Raw genomic sequence first — 22,230 nt, 5'->3', positions numbered from 1 at the left:
TTTCAAATACCCATTTCTCTCACTAACCCCCTCATCTCATACCCACATTTCCTACCCACATCCTTACCATCCCAGCTGCCCCGCTCAGGTTATGTGTGGAAAATGCATCATCACAACCCCTCTCCATGCGTTCAATGGCCCTTATGGACGCCGCAGCCATGGCGGAGGACCTCACAGCCACCATGCACATAACGGCAAGTGGCCTCATGGACGCAACATCCGTTATGGTGAGGGGCGTCATGGGCTTGGGGGAGAAGCTCGTGGCAGCGCCGGTGGTGGCAGTTGCAGTCATCTAGGTCGTGGAGAGGCACGACAAGGGACACACCGGCGGGGTAAAAAGTGCAAGCGGGGAGAAGGGCCGTGTATTCTTGAAGATGGTGTTAGTTGGGCCTAAGTTGGATGGTGCAGCTCAGGCCCATGAGTAACCTTTAAGAGCCTCTCTTCATTTTGGGCCCAACCCAATAATGTAATCTCAATGCCCTTGGGCTTGTTTATGCACCTGTGCATGGCCCCTTATCCCACATGACAAATTTAAAAGTCTCAAAATTTCAGTTTTTTTTAGATAATTAATCATTGTTATTTTATTTACTTAATTATTTGTTTATTTTTAAAATCCAACCTTCAAATAGCTCTTCAAATTCCGTTTTCTAAATTCAATTCCAATTTCCAAAATTCCAATTTTCATGTTAATTTATTTAATCATTATTTCATTTTATTTATTTATTTATTCGTTGATCTTTAAAATTCAATCTTTAACTCTTCAAAATTCCGATTTCACATTAATTTATAATTCCAAAAATTCCAATATTTGCATTAATTTATTTAATCATTATTATTTATTTATTTATTTTAAAATTCTATTTTCCGACTTTTGAATTTAATTTCTAATTTCAAAAATTTCAATATTCACATTAATTTACTTAATCATTATTATTTTATTTATTTATTTTTAAACTCTATTTTAAACAATTTGTTAAAACTTCCGATTTCTGAATTTAATTTCCAACTCCAAAAATGCTAAGATTCACATTAATTTCTAATTCCAAAAATTCCAATATTTACATTAATTTATTTAATCATTATTATTCATCTATTTATTTTAAAATTCTATTTTCCAACTTTTGAATTTAATTTCTAATTCCAAAAATTTCAATATTCACATTAATCTATTTAATTATTATTATTTTATTTATTTATTCTGAAATCCCATTTTAAACAATTCTTTAAAATTCCAACTTCCGAACTTAATTTCCAATTCCCAAAATTCTAATTTCTTTCTAGTTTAATTCCCCAAAATTCCAACTCTTAAATTTAATTCCTAAGACCTCAATTTTCAAACAAATTCCAAAAATCCAGTTTTCACTCGAATAGTTTTAATTCCATTTCATTTCCTAAATAATCTTCTGATCTTCTTGATTTTACATAAGCAATAGTGAATTCTTCATAATTCTAAAACACGGAATTTGTGAGACTAGTTCGTGAATAATAAATTGGGCTTTGGCCGGGGGGGGGGGGGGGGGGGGGGGGGGGGTATGTTTGATCCCTATTGATTGTCAACTGTTGTGCTTAATATATTTTGCTTAATCTTCGTTTTGCACTCCGATATGCATGAGCTATAATTTGTATTTGTTAATTGTATACTAATCTCATTTCTTGAAAACGCGTTGTGGCTCGTGACCCAGGTACGCATACACTCTCATTCTGATACTTCACTATACATGTTCTGATTCTCATATGTGCATGATCATCCAGGATATTCATTGATTTCCTCATCAATTGCCATGATTGCTTCATTTTATTAGTAGAGACCCAACTTTAGGGACTTAGAGGGGTGCTACGGTCTCTACCGTACCTTTCCGATAAGTAACCTGACCCTCAAACCCGATCCAGTTTTTCACAGACCACCTTTTCCGAAACAAGGAGTCACACTTAGGATTTTTCTTTCTTATTTTGTTTACCCTTTTAAAAATAAAACAAAAATAAGTGGCGACTCAAGTCATTTTCAAATAATCAATAAAAAATCAATTTTTTCGAAATAAAATCGAGCTCGCCATCGAGTGGAAAACGCATGAGCCGAAATGCGGGGTCCACAGAAGGCCATCACGAAGACGAAGACCAAGCCTACGGCGTACATGCCGGTGCGAGCTCCGGGCCAGCCGGAGAAGAGTATCCCGGTGTCCTTCCCCCCAGAATATGGATCTTGCATGATCATGTTATGATTGGACATTATTCATAGGCCGTTTGTCAATTTTTTTTTTTAATTTCTATATTACTATATATTGAGGATAAGAATAATTTTAACATATTTTAAAGTTTAGTTAAATAAAAATTGCTTCAAATATTTTCTTACTTTTGTAAAACATAAAGGCTATGTTTCATTCCTGAAAGTACTAACAAAAAAAAATGTTAAGTTATGTTTGGTTCTTGAAAATTTTAAAAGAAAATACAAGGAAAAAAACATATAGAGGAAAAATAAAAATTAGATTTAAAGTTAAATAAATAATTTTTATATCATATTTTAAACTCATTTCACTTATTTAATTTCTCTATATACAGATTAAATAATTTTAAAATATATAATTTTTTTTATTAATTTTAATTATATTTAACTTTCTTTACTATTTTTCATAATAAAATCAAATATGAGAAAACCATTTTCTTTAACTTTTTTTTTCTTTTCTTAGTACTTGTTAGGAACCAAACATAACCTTAAGAAAAATGCAAAATAAAATAAAATATAATTAAAATTAATTAGAAATTTATACATCTTCAAATTATTTATTCTTTATATAAAAAAGTTAAAATAAGTTAAATTAATTTGAATATGTGTTTACCCATTTAAATAGAATTGACATCCTCTTTAAATGTTATTTCCTATTTAGTAAAAAAAAAAAAGTATAATATATAAATTATTGTTTAAAATTATAAAATAGCTTTCGGAGTGATCATGATATCATATTGTAGTTTGGGTTTTTTAAAAGTAGAAGATTAAAATTAAATTAAAAGTAGGAACTAAAATTAAGATATAAGAAAAAAATAAAAAATAAAAAATAACAACAACATGGATAGGAAAACCATTTGATCACAAGACTAGCTACACTTGTCACTTTTTATGTTAAAATTGAACGAAAAATTTTTGTAGTCAACAAATTTTCCCCAAGTTAGAAGCAAATGTCAACCGAGGTTAGCATTCCACCTAATATCAATAAAACGAATCGATCCTAATGATTAAAGTAGACAAGCCAATTGGAAATGTTTTTTTCCAACTACAAAAGAAAAAAAAGGCTTTGGAACAATGCATTGATGAGTTAAAATTAGTAAATGGGATGAAAAGGAAGAGTTTGCAACAACCAATAGTTCACAAAAAGTTAAGAGGCTAATAGGTAATTCCTTCATAGAAAATGTGTTAAAGGCAAAAGTTCAAAGTAGATTTGTCTTCTATAAATTCCAAATGTATAGTTAATAGATATCTTATCAATCACCATATGGTTCCTTATAAATGTTGATATGGATACAAGGGAATGATACACTGTTGTACAAAACCTTCCCATCCAAGTTACAAGACCAATATCAGTGTTCACAACGACAAATTCAATCTCAATGTTCTCTAAATTAAACATAACAATTATTGCATGAAGAAAAGACACACTTAATGTTTAACATCAAGCAAACAAATGAAGAATACATCCTTGATTATTTGATTAGGAGGTCCAAACATCCTCTTAGTGTAATCAGAAAGCCATGATAATATGATAGTCATAATCAATCACATTCAAAAGAAGTCTCTCCAAGTAAAAAGTATAGTAAATAATGAATGAAAATGCCATATGTTTGAGACCCAATTGCCTAACAAGGCATCATACACAATGTAAGCAAATAGTAAGTGGATTGCATAGAACACTCATCCCTTTTAATTGACTCATGTTGATTAGTTCTCAAAATTGGTTTCCATCAAGAGCTCTTAACCATAATGCTCCTTGAAATCAACTCTTTGGTTATATAAGGAGTAAGGAGTACTCAAGTTTGATCTCTGAACTTTCTACTAGGATTACCCACAAGTTCCCTTCTTTTTAATCTGCAAGGGCATAGCTTTTCCAAATAATAATAATAATAATAATAATAGTTAGCTTGTGAGAGTGCCTAGTTTTTCCAAATAATAATAATAATTAGGAGCCCAACTTTTCCAAATAACAGTAATAATAATAATAATAATAGTTTTTCTAAATAATAATATTTATCCTATAAAACGGGGGAAGACTAACATTTCCAAAAGTATATAAATGATAAGGGTCCTAAGTAGTGAAAATAGGTTTCGACCCGCACAAAAGGCTAACGATCAGGGCATGTGAGCCAAGATGTACAATATAAGCCTAGAATTTCATTATTTCCTTTCTTACACAAACGCAATCGAAATGGGTTATAAAGTTCCTCGTACAATATTACACAACCATTTGTAATTGAACACCAACCCAATTGAACTGATCAGCAACTCATTGGAGAAAGATAAAAGGCCTTCTCCGACGGCCGCAACGTTTCACTCCCCCTGAAAAGCCTACTCCCAAAAACCAAAAACCCCACTGCGTGTCCGGCCACCGCCACCAGAAACACTCCGCCATTGAAGGACATCAAAGCCAGCATCACCATATACTCCAGACCCATCCGAATAGCGTGCAGCAGCGTTTGAACCACCCCTGCGGCTACATGGGTCGACCCAGGCTTGATCAGCCGGCAATGGGAAAGCCACTCCACGATGATGGCCATAACGAAGACGACGATCAAGGCTAACGCGTACATGCCGCTGCGTGTTCCGGGCCAGCCAGAGAAGAGAATCTCGGCTTTCTTCCCCCAGTAGAATGTCATGTGCATCATCATCTCCATGTGGTGCATGGGTGGCATCCCGGTGGAGTTCGCTGGCGGTGGGGACATGTGCATGTGACCGTGATCGTGATCGTGATCCATTTCCTTGACGTGTTTTGGTTCTGGGAAGAGGCTGATGGAGCTGATATACATAGACGACGATTTGATAGTACATGAGACGGCATTGTACTGGTAATGGAATAGTGTGTAGTACAATATACATTCCATATATGGGAAAATACATGGTTAATCAAGAAGCTTATTAGGAAAATGTTTTCTTTCTTCTTCTTTTTTTTCTATCAATATGAGACTTTTATTTTTTTCTCTTTTTAGATAGAAAATATAAATGTTGTTTCTAATTTTTATAAATGCTAAATATTTTTGGTATTCAAATTTGTTTTGGATTTTAAAAATAAAAGATAAAAACATATTTAATAATTATATAAGTGAAGAGAAATATTTTTGATGATTTTAGTCATTTTACAATGAATGCTAGAAAATTTTCAATATTTTGAGATGCCACACTAAGAAAAATTAGATTATTATATGAGTGTTAATTTCTCATTTTAAAAATATGTTGAGAGAATCCCATTTAATTAAAAATAAATAATTTTTTATGACTCTCAACAACAATGTTGAAAATGATGAAGGTATTAAAAGTTGGTATTTGAATTTATAGAAATATGAAAAATATGGGATGAAAAATGTGAAAAACAAAAGAAAACAAAATTTGGGTGGAATGAAAATTGATGGAAGTTATGAAAATATTAGAAAAGATTTTAAGGTTATGTTTAGTTAGTAGGATAGAATATATATGTATATTAGGAAATGTATATATATGATTTTTAATAATATATGATGTTATTGAATATTATATTCAATGGATCTTTTATATTTAATTTGTAAATTAATAAAAATAAGATATAATATATATATTTTTTAATGTTTAAAATAAAAATTATATTACATTTCAATATTTTATATTTTTTACATTTAATAATATTCATGATTAAAATATTTAAATTTTATGAATACAAATTTATTATATTATGTTATACAATATATTGAATAATAAATATATTAATATTATTTAATAATATATTTTATAATTTTTTTTAGTTTTCCTTTTTTAACCAAAATATATATATATATTGCAAGATAAGTAATATAAAAAAATTGATAAAAAAAAATAAAGATATATAACACGATTGATTCCATGTTTGATTGAATATAAGATATGATAAATTATGAGATGAACTTATCTTTTTCTATCATTAACCAAACATGAGATATGATATGTTATCTCATCTCTTATCTATTCTCGTGTTACATCCAACTCTAAACAATAAAACAAATAATAGTAAAATTATTATTGGTCAATACATATATTTGTCTAACTTGCTATTAAAATTATCTTAAATTTTTGTTCATAAACCCACAAATGAAAATATTAATTTTAATAAAATTTATAACTATATTTTGAAGTGCATTTTGAGGAAAATAATTTTCATTTCATACACTAAAATAAATTAGTTTTTAATATAAAAATATACTTACTTATAATAATTAATAATCTAATAAATAAATAAATACTAATATTTTAAATAATATATATTTTATTTTGTTTTGTATTCATAATATCTTTATATTTATAATATTTATATTTTTTATTATGGATCTCATTTTTTATATTTTTATTTTAAAATTTTTTTATAGAATATTAAAGCTAAATTCAAAAATAAATAAATATAAAAAAAAAAAACACTATCCACATGTGTTGAAATTAAATTTTTTTGTTTTCTTCAAAATAAAAACATAAAAATAATATAAAATATTAACTTACCTTTAATTTCATTCAACAAAAATTAGTAATAATCATTTTTTAAGAGTATTTAATTTTAGAAGCAATATTTGAATGTAGGTAAAATTAAAATTTTAAAAGTGTTTGCATTAAATTTTTTTAATAAAAAATCACAATTTCCATCATAATACATTGATATTTAAAATTAAAAAAAAAAACTAATGTTTTTTTATCAAATATGTAAAAAAAAAGTACATTTTTGTTTAATTAAAATTTTAAACCATCAATTTTAATGAATAATGTTTTAAAAAAGTACATTATGTGTATTTTGTAGGCATATTATTTAATAATCACTATCAAAGTCATAACAATGATAATAAAAAACTAAATAAGTTTACACATCCTATTATCTACCATGGTACTTTTAATTACTAACACGGTTACTTTTAAATAAAAACAAATTATCTCCAATAGGAAAAATTGTGATAAATGATAAATAAACTAGTACATTATTATATTTAGTACTTTAGTTACTAATAGTATTACTAAAAATAATATTGTTATCTCTAGTGGTATGTTTCATGTAGAGATTAAAGTGGTGACGGGTAATGTGATAGCGAGGGGTCTAATCAAGTGTATTTTTCAGCTTGTCTTTTATATATAGTAGTCCACCTTCAATTGATTGGAGGATAGTTTTGAAAATATGCATAAAGTTACTATTCTAGTACATGAAATGAAAATTAGTTTCCCCAAAATGCACTCCCCATGGAAGTGACCTTTTTGGGTTGTAAATTCATTTATATTTTATACATAATACATGTTAATTTACATAATTCTTCCAAAATTCTAAATAAGATTTATATAAATTACATTATTTTAAAATTCTTTTCACAAAATCATTTTTGATCAAAAGGGCTATCAAAATACTAGAATCCAAGAAGATGGGTTAAATTAGTTTGTGCAAAATGGCTGGCAAGGGACTTTTATTTCTTCCAATGAACAAAATAAAAAATAAAATAAAATAAAATAAAAAGGACAAAGAAACATTTATATAAAGAGCAATTCATATAACCCCTTCTTATGAATAGATGATGAACACAAAAAAAAAAAAAAAAAAAAGGAAAAAGAGAGAAAAGATTCTCATGCTAGCTTTTCTTAACTCCTATAATTTGGCATCATACATGGGAAGCAGAGGAAGCATAACAATGTGTGGTGATCGAACTAGAAATTGTTGACCAACCAGCAAAGGAAGAAGGTGAGTTGAGCCCTTTTACCAGATACAACACCAACTTGAGAATCGACTAGCTTAATTCAGGCAACGAGAATCATAAGTCGTCGTATGACAAGACAAGAACATACAATATAAGCCCTAGAATTTCATTATTTCCGTCCTTACACAGACGCAGTAGAAATGGGTTAATTATAAAGTTCCACGTACGTACAATAGTACACAGCCATTTGTAATTGAATTCCAACCCAATTCAACTGATCAGCGACTCATTAAGGAAGATCAGAGGTCTTCTCCAACGACACCATTTTACTCCCCCTGCAAACCCTACTCCCGAAAAACAAAAACCCCACTGCGTGTCCGGCCACCGCCACCAGAAACACTCCGCCATTGAAGGACATCAGAGCCAGCATCACCATATACGCCAGACCAATCCGAATAGCGTGCAGCAGCGTCTGAACCAGCCCTGCGGCTACATGGGTCGACCCAGGCTTGATCAGCCGGCAATAGGAAAGCCACTCCACGATGATGCCCATAACGAAGACTACGATCAAGGCTAAGGCGTACATGCCACTGCGAGCTCCGGGCCAACCAGAGAAGAGAATCTCGGCTTCCTTGCCCCAGTAGAATGTCATGTGCATCATCATCTCCATGGGTGACATCCCGGTTGAGTTCGCCGGCGGTGGCGACATGTGCATATGATCGTGATCTTGATCCATTCCCGTGACGTGTTTCGCTTTTGGGAAGAGGCTGATGGGATTGATATATATAGACGATAATTTGATATTACATGAGACGGCTTATTAAGAAATGTATAAACTTTTGTTTTTTCTCTTTCAAATACAAAATATAAATTATTAACAAACCTTGTTACTTCATAAAAACAATATTAATATTATCAAAACAATATTAATATCTTCAATAACATGTTTATTGTAAAGACTGAAATGATGACGGGTAATGTAAGAGCTGTATAGGTGAGGTATAATAAAATGTACTTGTCAGCTTGCCTTGTATATATAGTAGCCCACCTTCAACTAATTAGAGGATAATCTTAAAAATATACGTAAAATTACTATTTTAGTATATGAAGTGAGAATTATTTTCTTCAAAACGCACTTCCCATGAAAGTGACTTTTTTGAATTCTAAATTTATCCATATTCTATACCTACTACATGTTTACATAATTCTTCCAAAATTCTAAATAAGATTTATATAAATTACATTATTTTAAAATAATCTTCACAAAATCATTTTTATTCAAAAGGGTTATCAAAATACTAGAATCCGAGAAGATGGGTTAAAATTAGTTTGTGCAAAATGGTTGGCAAGGGATTTAATGGAAAGTCCAATCCAAAAGGGACATTGGTGGAATATTATTAATTGACGAAGTCTTTAAAGTCACCATCTTTGTAGTTAATTTCCAAGTGTTGGAGAAGAAAGCATGCTAAGGCTTGTAAGGCATGAGCCATGCTGTTTGGGAGAAGTCACTCCAAAAATTTTGGCTTATATCATGAATGGTGACTTGACCATCTTAATTTTCAATACCAAAGGTCTACTACTTGGAAATTTGGCTTTACAAGAGAGCCAAATACACTTATATAACACCCAAAGGGCAAGAATCAACCTTTAAATAAATAATCTAAATTTTTTTTTATTCAACTATATATCTAACGACTTTTAGATACTGCCGTCTGATGCCTTTTTTCTTTTAAGTGATTGTTTCCTTTGATTTTTGCCGGCCCTTGTGAACCCTGATCTTGTTTCGTTTACCTTCTTTCATCTACAAATGAAAAGAAATGGAGATGGGCTACAATGGCGGAGAAAACAGTGATTTGAGGCCCTGTACGCAGAAACGGAAACAGTGGGTCAACATACCCGCTTTCCTATACCCCACGTCCTCCAACCACAAGCTTTTATCTTCTTACTTTCTCTCACAGCCACACAAACACACACCAATCAAAAGTACAAAAAAAAATAATAATAAAATAAAATAAAACAAAACAACGCCCTTTCAAGTGTATATGAACCTGGGAAGGATCGAAAACGATGTCATCCAATGGTGGATTTTCAGATAATTTTCTATCAGAGAACAGGAAAGCTCAGACATATCAAACAATATTTACATACAGACTATTACAATCAGAAATTAAGTCTTCAGAAAAAAGAAGAATACTTTATAACACAAACTGCAAAATCAGCAACTCATAGAAGGAAGATCAGGGGCTGAATTTCGCTGAGGAGCAGGAGACTTGTTCCTGAAAACCCTACTCCCAAACAAGAAAAACCCCAAACAATGCCCAGCAACAGCCACAATGAAGATCCCAGCGTTGAAAGACATGAGTGCAAGCATCACCATGTAGGCAAGCCCCACCCTGACCCCATGAATAATGGTCTCGGCAGCGCCACCCAGAAGGCTGTTTGTAGAGGATTTGATGAGTTGGGAATGAGAGAGCATTTCAACAAGCACAGAGACGACGAAGACGAAGACCAGGGACAAGACGTACATGCCGGTGCGAGTGCCGGGCCAGCCGGAGAAGAGGATCTCGGCGTTCTTCCCCCAGAAGAAGGTGGGGTGCATCACCACGCGGTGCAGCTTGTGGTGGTAGATGTTCATGGGCGGCGGCGGTGGTGGTCCTGGCGGTGCTGCGATTTCACCACCCACGCCTGGCATTTCATCACTGCTGTTCATGGGACTTCCTCTGAACACTCTCTTCTCTTTCTCTCTCTGTTTCTCTCCCCTCTCCTGTGTTTTCTTTTTCTCTCTCTGTTTCTCTCCCCTCTCCTGTGTTTTCTTTTTCTCTCTCTTCACTGTATCGATGGAAGTGATCCTACGTTGAAGTAAAGGTGTGAGTCAGGCTCCACATTCAAAACTGGGAGAATGGTGATTTACAACCATTGGGCCTGAAAATTCGCCAAGTTCCTTCTATCATTCAGAATATCAAATAGTAATGGACAAAAATACTCATTCAAGAGGTGTTTGTGAGACCCATCAATTTACTCTTGATCACATGCCAACTCCAACAAATTCTGCCTGGAATCCGTTTTTTTATTTTTCATTATTTTTTGAACTCTTTTATAAATAATTTAAAATCAACATTATTTTTTATTTTAAAATTATAAATAAAAAAATTACATTACTAATTCAAAAACTATTTTGAAAAATACCTTTTTAACAAATTTATTGATTTAAATGAATAAAAATTGTCTTTTACATTTTAAAAGTAAATAATTTAATGATTAAAACACTATTTAAAATAAACATATTTATTATTTTCTTTTATACTAAAAAGCATTTTAAAGTTTTATTATTATTATTATTCTAAAATAAAATTTTTAAATTTTCTTTTAATTTTTTCCTTTTTTATTTTAATAACATTCTGAACATGATTTCTAATGATAAGTTATATGAAATGTTGCAAATTTATCTACTAAGGAATTATTATTTTTTTAATAATTTGAACTAATTGAAAATTTATCAAAATAAGAAAAAGCAAAAGAGAGAAAGATGATAAATGAAGAGTTTTTATTTTAAATATCCAATTAAAATAAGGTGTACAAAATATTTTTACTAATTTTAAATATCCAATTAAGATAAGGTATACAAAGTATTTACACTAAGTGTATAAAGTAAATGTACTAACTATACAAAGGTGTACAATGCTACCTTCCTCGAAAGAATTCAACTAATTTTTAAAAACTCACTCACTCATTTTCTTTTGCCAATAATAGGGAACATTCCACATAGACACATTCATCCGAAACATTTTTTTTTTACATAGTACATATTCATTCGATTACCTATCTCACTAATAATGAATAGGAACATAAATTGGGTTTAAATTTTCTCATTTTCCTTGAGTCATCACAATAAAAACATGATTAACTCACTCATATGCATATATTGCATTCTAAGTCCATGAAATTTGTACAGGTGTACAAGATATTTACACTAAGTGTACAAGGTAAATGTACTAACTATACAAGGATATACAAAGTTACCTTTCTTGAAGGAATTCAACTGATTTTCAAAAACTCATTCGTTCATTTCCCTTTGGCAAGGATGGATGACATTCCACAGACAAATTTCTTGATAACACACTCATCTTATACATTTTTTTGATGTCGTGCGTATTCATTCGATTACCTACCCCACTAATAATAATACGAACATAAATTGAGTTCAATTTTTCCCATTTTCCTTTAGCCATGACAATGAGAATATGGTTAACTCACCCATATTCACACATTGCATTTTAGGTCTATGAAATTTGTGTAGATATATAAGGTATTTACACTAAGCGTACAAAGTAAATGTACTAACTAAATAAGAGCGTATAAGGCTACATTCCTTGAAGGATTTCAACCAATTTTCAAAAACTCACTCAACTCTAATTTCTAAATTTCATCATCAAAAATTTGCAACTTCATATTTTGTTTTTTGTAACCCATATAATTTAAATTTTCCGAAAACTCTCCATCTCTCTTCAATGTTTTCCTATTGAACTGCACATATACCTTTTTTCCAACATAGTTTTTCAATTTTTTCTTATATCTTTAGAATTAAGTCTATATTTATGAATGTTAATATTATTGAAAAAAGAAAAAACCATAGTCTTGGACTTAAGTGTAGATGCAGTACTCAAAATTTGTTTTATATATATATATATATATATATATATATATATATATATATATATATTATGATTCTAAAATTAACGTCTACTCTATACGTATTTTTATTAATTCATCATGAGTACTAATACAAGATTACACAGTGCAGTTGCATTCTTATTGTGAATCTGATCATGTGCTGAAAGGAAAAAAAAAAAACAAAACAAAACAAAAGTTTGAATAAACAAATAAAATTACGCGGCAACTACGTAGTTGCATACCCACATTATCAAAGACATTCTAGAAAATTCTTTCCCACAATGCTGGGAATTAGAATGCCCAAGTTTTAAGATGAAAATCAAAGTCCCACAACTCTGGTTGTAGTTCCTCTTCACTCGTAGATCCATGGACAAACTTGTTAAATTTATCACACATATCCATTTTGTTCCAATACTAAAAGTAGAATCCCCAACCAACCCAAAAAGGAAAGCCCAAAAATAGTTCACATTCCCATCAAAACAAGTCAATTTTCTTGAGAAAATGTGAGTGAAAAAAGGCAAAAAAACAAAACCAAATACAAAATTAATCAAGACGATGTATAAGTACCTGAGCAAGAAGCACATGGAAAACCGAATTCCCAACAACTAAAAAACTTGCACTAATGAAGGTCTCAATGTCGACAAAGAGGAAAATGGCAATGGTGAGGAACACGGGGATGTTGACTACCACAATGACAGGAGTAGGACTTTGAGCTCCTTTAGGGATATTCACGTACCTACAACAACATTGGTGACAATGATGACCATAGGGATCCAAAGTAGATGATGGCAGCTAGGGTTTTGAATTGTTTGGGGTTTCGGTGTCTTCGATTCTTTAGAAAAAGAAAACTAATATGAGAAATATTTTAATTACCAAACCTAGAATCCATTTTGCAAATTGTATTTTCGATATGATTATATTTTTTTTTTTTTGGAGATCGGTTAAGGGTATTTTCGGATTTATAGAATGTCAATATCCTTCATCTCATCTCAATTGGCAAGACTTTACTAGACTTAGGGCCCAATTACACGGGTTAGGACTTAGGGTCCACTTCCGAACCCATAGGGACATAAAGCACATTTCTCAAAAAAAAAAAAAAAAAATTCTGGTGTTCCTGTACGGCAGGTGCAGATACATTTGTTTACACTGGCCAGGTGTCATAAAGGAAATGGTATTTCTGTTATTTTTCAAGAAATGCAGGGGGGGTTTTGGTCGGCAAATTTGACCCAACTGCCCCAAGACTAGATCCCTGCCTGTCCAAGAATTTTGGCTCCACGCCCGAACTATGCGTCTGGTTCCCGAGAATAAGAAAAGAAATAGAAAGGTGAATAAAAAATCATTAAAAAAAAGTAGGAATCAAAATCCTTTTTCAAAAAAAAAAAGATATAATTTGCTATTAAAAGAAAAAGGGTTATTTCTACAAATTAAATAATTAAGTTTTATTAAATTCATGAACCCAAATTGGATCTAATAGAGTATTGTCCATTGGGAGACTAGGAAAAGGAAAAAGGATTTTGTTTTTATTTTTACAAACAATATAAACATAGCATTATTGGATTTTAATTGGATGCCATAAAAGCATCAAAATCAAAAGAAATGAAAACAAGGTTGTACAACAGAGACAAATTAAGGAGTGGTCAGCAATTCAAAGGAGGAAGATCAGAGGCTTTCTCGTAAGGCAACATATCTGATGAATCCCTGAAAACCCTACTCCCAAAAAGAAAGAACCCAGTGGTGTATCCAGCAATGGCCACGAGGAACACCCCAACGTTGAAGGACATGACAGCAAGCATCACCAGATAGGCCAGACCAACCCTTAGCCCATACATAGCTGTTTGGAGAAGGCCAGCCACAAGTTTATTGGTGGTGGACTTGATGAATCTGGTGTGTGAGAGCCACTCCACAAGCATTGAAAGCCCAAACACCAGAGCCAAGGCCACCGCATACATCCCAGAGCTTTGCCCTGGCCAGCCTGAGAAGAAGATCTCTGTGCTCATTCCCCAGAAAAATGTCATGTGGGTTATCATTGTTTTGTCCATTTTCATATCACCCGTGGCTGTTCTGTTCATCATATCACCCATGGATGTGCTGTTCATCATATCACCCATGGCTGTGCTGTTCATTGGCACCATGGTCTCTCTCTCTCTCTCTCTGTGTATGGGAAATTAGGAGAAATGGAGGATTATGTAGAAAAGGAGAAGGCTCCTTTTTGGGTGATAGTACATGAAAGACTCCATTTTTGTACTACCACTTGCTGTGATGTTCTACTAATCTTCACAGGAAGAACAATGATATGAGTTTGGAAGGATGAGGCGTTGAAAATAAGGTTTGGAGTACAATATTTTCCTCATTTTGACCAAGATGATATGGGAATTGAAGTACCCAGATGTTTGCATGTAGTACAATTGTACAAGCACACGGCCATCACCCTTTGATTGAGGCTAGACACCAAACACCTTGACCCAGTAGCAACCTTTATTAGTTACGTATTGTCCTATGGAACGTGGGTTCAATGTTAGGTGACCTGTTGATCCAATTCAATCTCATCACGCTAGGGTTTCGGTAGGTTTTTTTAAAATAAGTAGAATTCATTCAATCAACAAAAGTTTGGACGTCAACATAAATGAGTTGAGCCCACTCCAATATTCCAAATTTAGCAGAAAAAGTGTGGGCTTGGGTTGGTAACTAAATGAATGTAAAGTTGGGTTGGGTTTGAATATCATATATTAATATTTTTGTCAAAGGAATGTAATAAATAAATTTAAAATTGTATTAAATTTTGTATAATATTTTATATTTTCACTAGTTGTTGACTATATCATCATAACTTTTATTGCATACAAATATGAACTAAAAAAAATAAAATATTATATGAAGTGAAAATTTCATCATTAATTAAAAGCTTATAATATCAAATTTTATATTAAATTATGATTATATTATTTTCATATATACCACAAGTTTATTATTTTGAAAATTTCATATATTGATGTTCTAATTAATACAATTATGTAAAATTTTATAATTAATTATTCATTTAACCCACTTGCCAACCAAACAATACGTTAAAACGAGTAAAATTAAATTTAATTAAAAGTTTTCAATAAGATACGAGTTAGGAAATTAGTGTTATCCATCGAAGTCCAAATTTGGATAATTGAATTGTGGCAAAGCCAACATTTTGCTTTAGGGGGTAACCTTTAATAGTACATACATTTAGTGCCTATATATTTCTTTCCTAAATTAGGTTGACATTGGGTTTTAACCCAATAACCCAATGGTGAGACTTTCACATGGCTAAGGGGGAACATTGCTAGTCCGGGTTTGAATCTCCTCATTACAACTAATGGGGATTTCCCTTTTTCACATTTTCTGACTTTGCCAAAGTCATCGAACATCTATGATAAGTTTCAATGAAATTGAAATATTCGAAATTAGGCCCCGTGCCACTTGGAACCTAATAAAGAATAGGTCTCATTCACTTTATGTCCTTTAATAATGTCAATCATGGAAAAGTATTTATGACACTCCACGCCAGAGCTTTGTAGAAGCTCCCATGCCCTGTGGAATGAGGTGGATAGACATAGCCAGAAGCTTGTAGAATTTTCACCGAACAGATGCCATTAAATTAATATAAACGTCACCCAAAGAAACTTCAGGATGAATCCAGTCTTAATCCATTACCCCCATCTCATCTTCTATAAATTGGTTACCATCCCACACTCACTGCATCATCAATTGAAGAATTATCAGTAGTAGTAATCTTTGAGCTTGCTCTTTCATACCATTATGGCTTTGATTCCTCGTTTCTTTGGAAACCCAAGTGTTTTTGACCCATTTCCTCGTGAAATATGGGACCCGCTCTTCGGCTCTGGTGAGGCATCATCCTTGCCCAATTTGCAGATTGATTGGAAGGAGACGCCTGAGGCTCATGTCTTCAAGGCAGACCTTCCTGGGCTGAAGAAAGAGGAGGTGAAAGTGGAGGTTGAAGAAGGGAGAGTGCTGAAGATAAGTGGGGAGAGAAGCATGGAGAAGGAGGACAAGAATGATAAGTGGCACCGCGTAGAGCGGAGCCATGGCAAGTTCCTGAGGAGTTTCAGGTTGCCGGAAAATGCTAAGGTGGATGCTGTGAAGGCTGCAATGGAGAATGGTGTTCTTACTGTTACTGTTCCTAAGAAGGAAGTGAAAAAACCTGAGGTCAAGTCCATTGAGATCAGCGGTTGAGAAATTGAGACCATCATATCATATATCAGCGTGTTTTCTTGATGTTGAGTGCTTTGTTTTCATTTTCTTTTAATGGGCCTTCTGGCTTTTTCTTTCCTTTTATGTAAGGATGATGAGTCTTTGTCTGTCCTATCTATGAAGAATAAAGAATGAGCACATTTCTACTCGTTTCCATTTGCAAATTCAATGAACTTCCATATATCATATCACTCTTCAGTCTGCTCCAATCAAAGGGGCTTGCCACTAATTTAATCTAACCCATCATTTTGGGCGTATATAGATGATAGAGATCTGTATTGAGAGAGAGGATCTCAAGACCCAACACTTCCACGTGGAGAGATGCCAAGGAGAGTGGTGCTAGTTCATTGTCCATTCTGTAGTTGATAGTGCCTTGGCCTGTATGCGGGCAGAAGGTCATATCCCCCTACAAAATCAGTTTCTGCAAGAGTATGTTTAATTTAGCAATTAGCACATAATTTTTGTTCAAAAACTTCTGTTTGTATTGTGAGTTATTAACTTTTCATTCGACCGGTTTGATGATTAGTGTCATAAGAAATCTAGATCGTCACGGAGTATAATAACACTCCAGAATTCAATAGAAGGGCATTTTTCTTAGTGCAACAAGAGTTATACATCCTAACACAATTGCTGGAATTATCAATAAGAAAAAGGAAATGGGCTTCCATACCAGAAGCAGTCTCCGTAAAAGTATACCTTCAATGACAGTACTGCTTAGAGAAAGGTCAGGACAGGTCAGCCATCTGTGAATAGTTGCGTCAAGTACGTATGTTCGGATTCCCTCCAAAGAAAAAAACAAAAAGTTTATGATTGGTCTTTCTATCTATAAAGTATTAAAAAAATTCAACTGTATCTATTTGTCCATATACTATAGGGCTGTGATACCAGCCTTTGAAGGGCTTGTTACTATATACTCTGTTGTAATAATATATACAATGGCTTCATTGACTGGCATTATTCTTCTGTATGTCTTCTTCAGCCCTAGCCTCTCCCCGGATCTCTTATCTCTTACTTCAGCCTCTAAGGTTCACAACTTTGTCCCAGTGGGATTAAGAGTTCTGCAGCTGATTTTTCTTTAGAAAGTGAAAGAATCTCTCCTCTCAACTCTTCCACGAAGAGAGATGCCGAGGAGAGTGGTACTTGTTCCATGTCCATTCCAAGGCCACATAAATCCCATGCTTCAGCTGGGAGCAATACTCCATTCAAGGGGCTTTTCCATCACAGTTGCTCACACCCAATACAACTCTCCTTATCCCTCCAACCACCCTGATTTCAGCTTCCTCCCCATTCCGGACGGCTTATCTGATGGCCAAAACTTTGCCAGTCTATTAAATCTTGTACTGGCTGCTAATGTCAACTGTGAATCTCCTCTCCGGGAATGCCTGGCAGAAAAACAAGAACAGCATGGCGACATCGCTTGTATAATCCATGATATCACCATGTACTTCGCTGAGGCTGTGGCTAACCATTTGAAAGTTCCAAGCATCAACCTCGTCACCAGCAATGTTTCCACTACCATAGCACACAATGCCTTTCCTAGCCTCCTGGAAAAAGGTCACATTCCCCTGCAAGGTTAGTACTGCAGAAACGCTTTTTTGCTTGGTTAAGCTTCAAATCAGCAATTAGGATCATCTTCTTGCCAAAAAAAATTTGGGGTTCCTAATCTTATCACATCAATAAGAATCAAGCTGATAGTTTCATCAATCCAGTTTAATTTTTGGTGCATATGATAAACAAAGTTGGTCTTGATATTGTATGGTACTAATTCAGGAAAGGTTTAGAACAAACATGAGGATTTTGTGGATTTGAGACTGTGGGGCCCCAAGAATCAAACCTACACAAAGGAACCAGTGTCTGTTCCCTTGATTTCAAAAATCCCCTGTTTTGTATGCTCTGTAAAGATTGATTATTCAGCATTGAATTCACTTTAAGAGATCACACGCTTCACCATAGCCTTCCCTGCTCTTTGAACCATGGAATTATGGATACTGAATGGTATTATACTATGGATTGCAGGCTCTACCCTACATGATCCAGTGCCTGAGCTTCATCCCCTCAGATTCAAGGATCTTCCCATCTCCCGTTTGGGAGACTTGGAAGCTTTCTCCCAGATACTAGTTAATATGTACAAAAAGAAATTTTCTTCACCCATCATTTGGAACACCATGGACTGCCTTGAACAATCCTCATTAACACAGCGACAACAACAGCTCCAGGTCCCATTCTTCCCAATAGGCCCTCTCCATAAACTTGCTCCACCCTCCTCAAGTAGCTTGCTCGAAGAGGATAGTAGCTGCATCACATGGCTTGATAAGCAATCTCCTAAGTCAGTCATCTATGTTAGCTGGGGGAGTTTGGCATGCATGGATGCCAAGGACCTAGCTGAGGTTGCTTGGGGCCTGGCCAACAGCAACCAGCCTTTCTTGTGGGTGGTTCGACCCGGCTCGGTCCGCGGCTCACAGTGGATAGAGCAGCTGCCGGAGACCTTCATGGACACAGTTGGAGAAAGATGCCACATTGTGAAATGGGCACCCCAGAAGGAAGTGTTGGGGCACCGAGCAGTTGGAGGGTTTTGGAGCCATTGTGGCTGGAACTCAACACTGGAAAGCATCTCCGAAGGGGTTCCAATGATCTGCAGGCCTTATTCAGGGGACCAAAGGGTGAACACAAGGTATATAAGCCATGTTTGGAAGGTGGGATTGGAGTTGGAGAGTGATGAGTTAGAGAGGGTGGAGATAGAAAGAGCTGTGAGAAGGCTGATGGTAGATGGAGAAGGGGAGGAGATGAGGCAGAGGGCAATGGAACTGAAGGAGAAGGTTGATATTTGTACAAGTGAAGGTGGTTCTTCCAACAGAGCCTTGAAGGAGTTGGTGGAGTATATCTCTTCATTCTAGTCAGAGTTGTGTAGAAACCAAACTCAAAGAACAGGCTGAAAAACATTGCATGTGTTTTTGTTTTTATCAGTGGTGATGTGTTTTTGTTTTTATCAGTGGTGATGGGGATTTGCTTTTGCTCTCTGCCATCAATTTTCATCACTAAGCATAGGCTGATCCTGTGGAAATCAAATTCCAAATTTTAATGCATCTCATAATTAAAAAAATTTGGCATAATTTATAACGAGTTTCAATTAATGCAACTTAGAGTTGGTTCGAGAGTATATACCTAACATTTCTTACAAACATTAGGGTTATATTTGGTTCGGAAAGTGCCTGAAAAGGAAAAAAATAATGTTGTAAAAAAATATTTTTTTCATATTTAGTTTTATCGTGAAAAATGCAAAACAAAGTCAAATACAATTAAAATTATTTATTTTTATAAAGAAGAAATAAATAAGTAAAAAAAAATTAAGTAATATATAAAAATAATTTATTTCTTTAAATTTACTTTTTATTTTTTTTACTTTTCTTTACTTTTACTTTTTTTTCTCTATTTTCTTTCCCTATATTTTTCTTCAAATTTTTTGAGAACTAAACATACTCCGGTGTTTAGCAAATTTTTAAAAATCACTTTTAAAAATGAGGAGAATTACAAGTAACAATCACTTTGTATCATGTTTATGTTATATACTACATTATCATAAACATTATCAAAACACATATTTTAGTTTGTAAAATAAACTTTATGCGAAAATAATTATTTTAGAAAATCAATCTAAATGCATAAAACATAATAAATTCATGCACTAGAAAGATGAGAAAACAATAATTTTATTTTTACATTGATCAATTATGTCGACAACACTTCAAATGTGAGTTTAAATAACCTTATGAATTTTTTTTTTTGAGATCTTCAATTCATTAATCTCATATACTAGATGAGTCGATTGTGTAGTATATATTATTGTAAGCAAAACAATAAAAAAAACATAAGATGGAGAGTGTCACTTGGGACTTTAACTTTATAACACTTCAAATGTGAGTTTAAATCACCTTATGAATTTTTTTTTCGAGATCTTCAATTCATTAATCTCATATACTAGATGAGTCGATTGTGTAGTTGTAGACCAAAAAATTTGTCCCAATTTTATCTTTACATTAATTTTGAGTCCAATTTTAAATTTCAATTACATATATTTTTTTACTCACTCACCATTTAATAGCTTTTATTATTTTGTATATCATTTTATTTTATTACTAATACTTTTATTTTATTATTATTATTATTATTATTACTATTATTTTATTATTATTATTATTATTATTATTATTATTATTATATCTATTTTATTTTTATTTTTTTTCTTTTCTCCTCTCTCTTTCCTACTCCCCACCCACCCCACCCTCTTCTTCTCTCTCTTCCCATTCTTCCCACACAGCCGGCCCCCCGACCCCCCATTTTTTCCGCCTCCCTTCTCACTCCTTTTTCCTCTTTTCCACCCTTTTTCTGCCTCCCACCCCCCAATTCTTCTACTCTCTTTTCTCCACCCGAAGACACACACGGCCCATGGATTTTATTTTATTTTATTTTTTTCTCTCCATTTTTTTCCTTCTCTCTCCCCACCCTCCACTTCCCTTCCCGGCCGGCCACACACCCCCCTCTCATCTCTTCCCTCTTCTCTCTCTTCTCATTTCTCCCTTTGGATTTTGGTTTTTTTTTTTCTTTTCTTTTCCTTTTTTTTAGGTGGCCGAGCCTCCCATTTCCTATTCTCCTTCCCTCATTTTTTTTTTCTCCATTTTTTCTCGCATGACGCTGATCGGTAACCCCCTTCCCATTTCCATTATTATTATTATTATTATTATTATTATTATTATCATTGTTATTATTATTATTATTATTATTATTATTATTTGTAGATCCCAAAATTTATCTTAATTTTATTTTTATATTAACTTTGAGTCCAAATTTTGTCCTTAGATTTTAAATCTCAATTACATGTGTTTTTTAACCTACTCACCATTTATTTCTTAGTTTTTATTATTTTGTATATTTTTTATTTTATTATTATTATTATTATATTTTACTTTTTTTATTTTATTTATTATTACTATTATTTTTTTATTATTATTATTATTTTATTTTTTATTTTTTTATTTTCCTTTTACCTGCCCTTACCTACCCCACACTATTTGGTTTTTTTATTATTTTTTTTCCCCTTTGGTTTTTCTTTTGGCCGGCCCCATATTGAGACCTGGGGCTTTTTAATTTTTTTTGCCATCTCCTCCATTTCCCAAGAAAAAGGTGGCTGGAGCTGCCCCCATTTAGCCCCTGATTTTTTCTTCTTCGTTTTTTTTGGGAACACGACTCACAGTCAGCTCCCGGATTTTTCCCATTTTCATCTTTTCCCCACACTCCACTCACGACCGGAGCATCCTCAACTTCTCTCCATTTCTCAACTCTTTCCCCCATTTTTTTTTTTTACACAGACCACGACTCCCTCGTTTCTTCTTCCATTTTTTTCCTTTTTTTTCTTCCCCATTTCTTTACCTTTCCATCTTCTCCCCTATTTCC

The 22,230-nt window shown here is 33.3% G+C and overlaps 6 protein-coding genes across 6 annotated transcripts; 2 read left to right on the top strand and 4 right to left on the bottom strand.

Moving 5' to 3' along the window:
* Window positions 1–4,376: 4,376 nt before the first annotated feature.
* Window positions 4,377–5,010, bottom strand: LOC117916697 (copper transporter 2-like). The gene has a single exon (XM_034832842.1). It carries the CDS (start codon window positions 5,008–5,010, stop codon window positions 4,483–4,485), a length of 528 nt encoding a protein of 175 aa, XP_034688733.1. The 3' UTR covers window positions 4,377–4,482.
* Window positions 5,011–7,968: 2,958 nt separating this feature from the next.
* On the bottom strand, window positions 7,969–8,624 carry LOC117916698 (copper transporter 1-like). Its single transcript, XM_034832843.1, has one exon. The coding sequence runs from the start codon at window positions 8,603–8,605 to the stop codon at window positions 8,159–8,161; it is 447 nt and encodes a 148-aa protein (XP_034688734.1). The 5' UTR covers window positions 8,606–8,624; the 3' UTR covers window positions 7,969–8,158.
* Window positions 8,625–9,953: 1,329 nt separating this feature from the next.
* Window positions 9,954–10,629, bottom strand: LOC117916801 (copper transporter 6-like). Its single transcript, XM_034832976.1, has one exon. It carries the CDS (start codon window positions 10,577–10,579, stop codon window positions 10,085–10,087), a length of 495 nt encoding a protein of 164 aa, XP_034688867.1. The 5' UTR covers window positions 10,580–10,629; the 3' UTR covers window positions 9,954–10,084.
* A 3,412-nt stretch (window positions 10,630–14,041) lies between these two features.
* On the bottom strand, window positions 14,042–14,817 carry LOC117916576 (copper transporter 1-like). Its single transcript, XM_034832685.1, has one exon. The coding sequence runs from the start codon at window positions 14,670–14,672 to the stop codon at window positions 14,178–14,180; it is 495 nt and encodes a 164-aa protein (XP_034688576.1). The 5' UTR covers window positions 14,673–14,817; the 3' UTR covers window positions 14,042–14,177.
* Window positions 14,818–16,268: 1,451 nt separating this feature from the next.
* On the top strand, window positions 16,269–16,938 carry LOC117916577 (class I heat shock protein). Its single transcript, XM_034832686.1, has one exon. It carries the CDS (start codon window positions 16,330–16,332, stop codon window positions 16,762–16,764), a length of 435 nt encoding a protein of 144 aa, XP_034688577.1. The 5' UTR covers window positions 16,269–16,329; the 3' UTR covers window positions 16,765–16,938.
* Window positions 16,939–17,758: 820 nt separating this feature from the next.
* On the top strand, window positions 17,759–19,792 carry LOC117916575 (UDP-glucose iridoid glucosyltransferase-like). Its single transcript, XM_034832684.1, has 2 exons — window positions 17,759–18,354; window positions 18,799–19,792. Exons 1-2 carry the CDS (start codon window positions 17,904–17,906, stop codon window positions 19,674–19,676), a joined length of 1,329 nt encoding a protein of 442 aa, XP_034688575.1. The 5' UTR covers window positions 17,759–17,903; the 3' UTR covers window positions 19,677–19,792.
* Window positions 19,793–22,230: the final 2,438 nt, after the last annotated feature.

Source organism: Vitis riparia, chromosome 6, assembly GCF_004353265.1.
Source record: "Vitis riparia cultivar Riparia Gloire de Montpellier isolate 1030 chromosome 6, EGFV_Vit.rip_1.0, whole genome shotgun sequence".
In the NCBI taxonomy this organism is placed as follows: Eukaryota; Viridiplantae; Streptophyta; class Magnoliopsida; order Vitales; family Vitaceae; genus Vitis; species Vitis riparia.
Note: the sequence above shows the minus strand (reverse complement) of the source record. Positions and strands in the feature narration are given on the sequence as shown.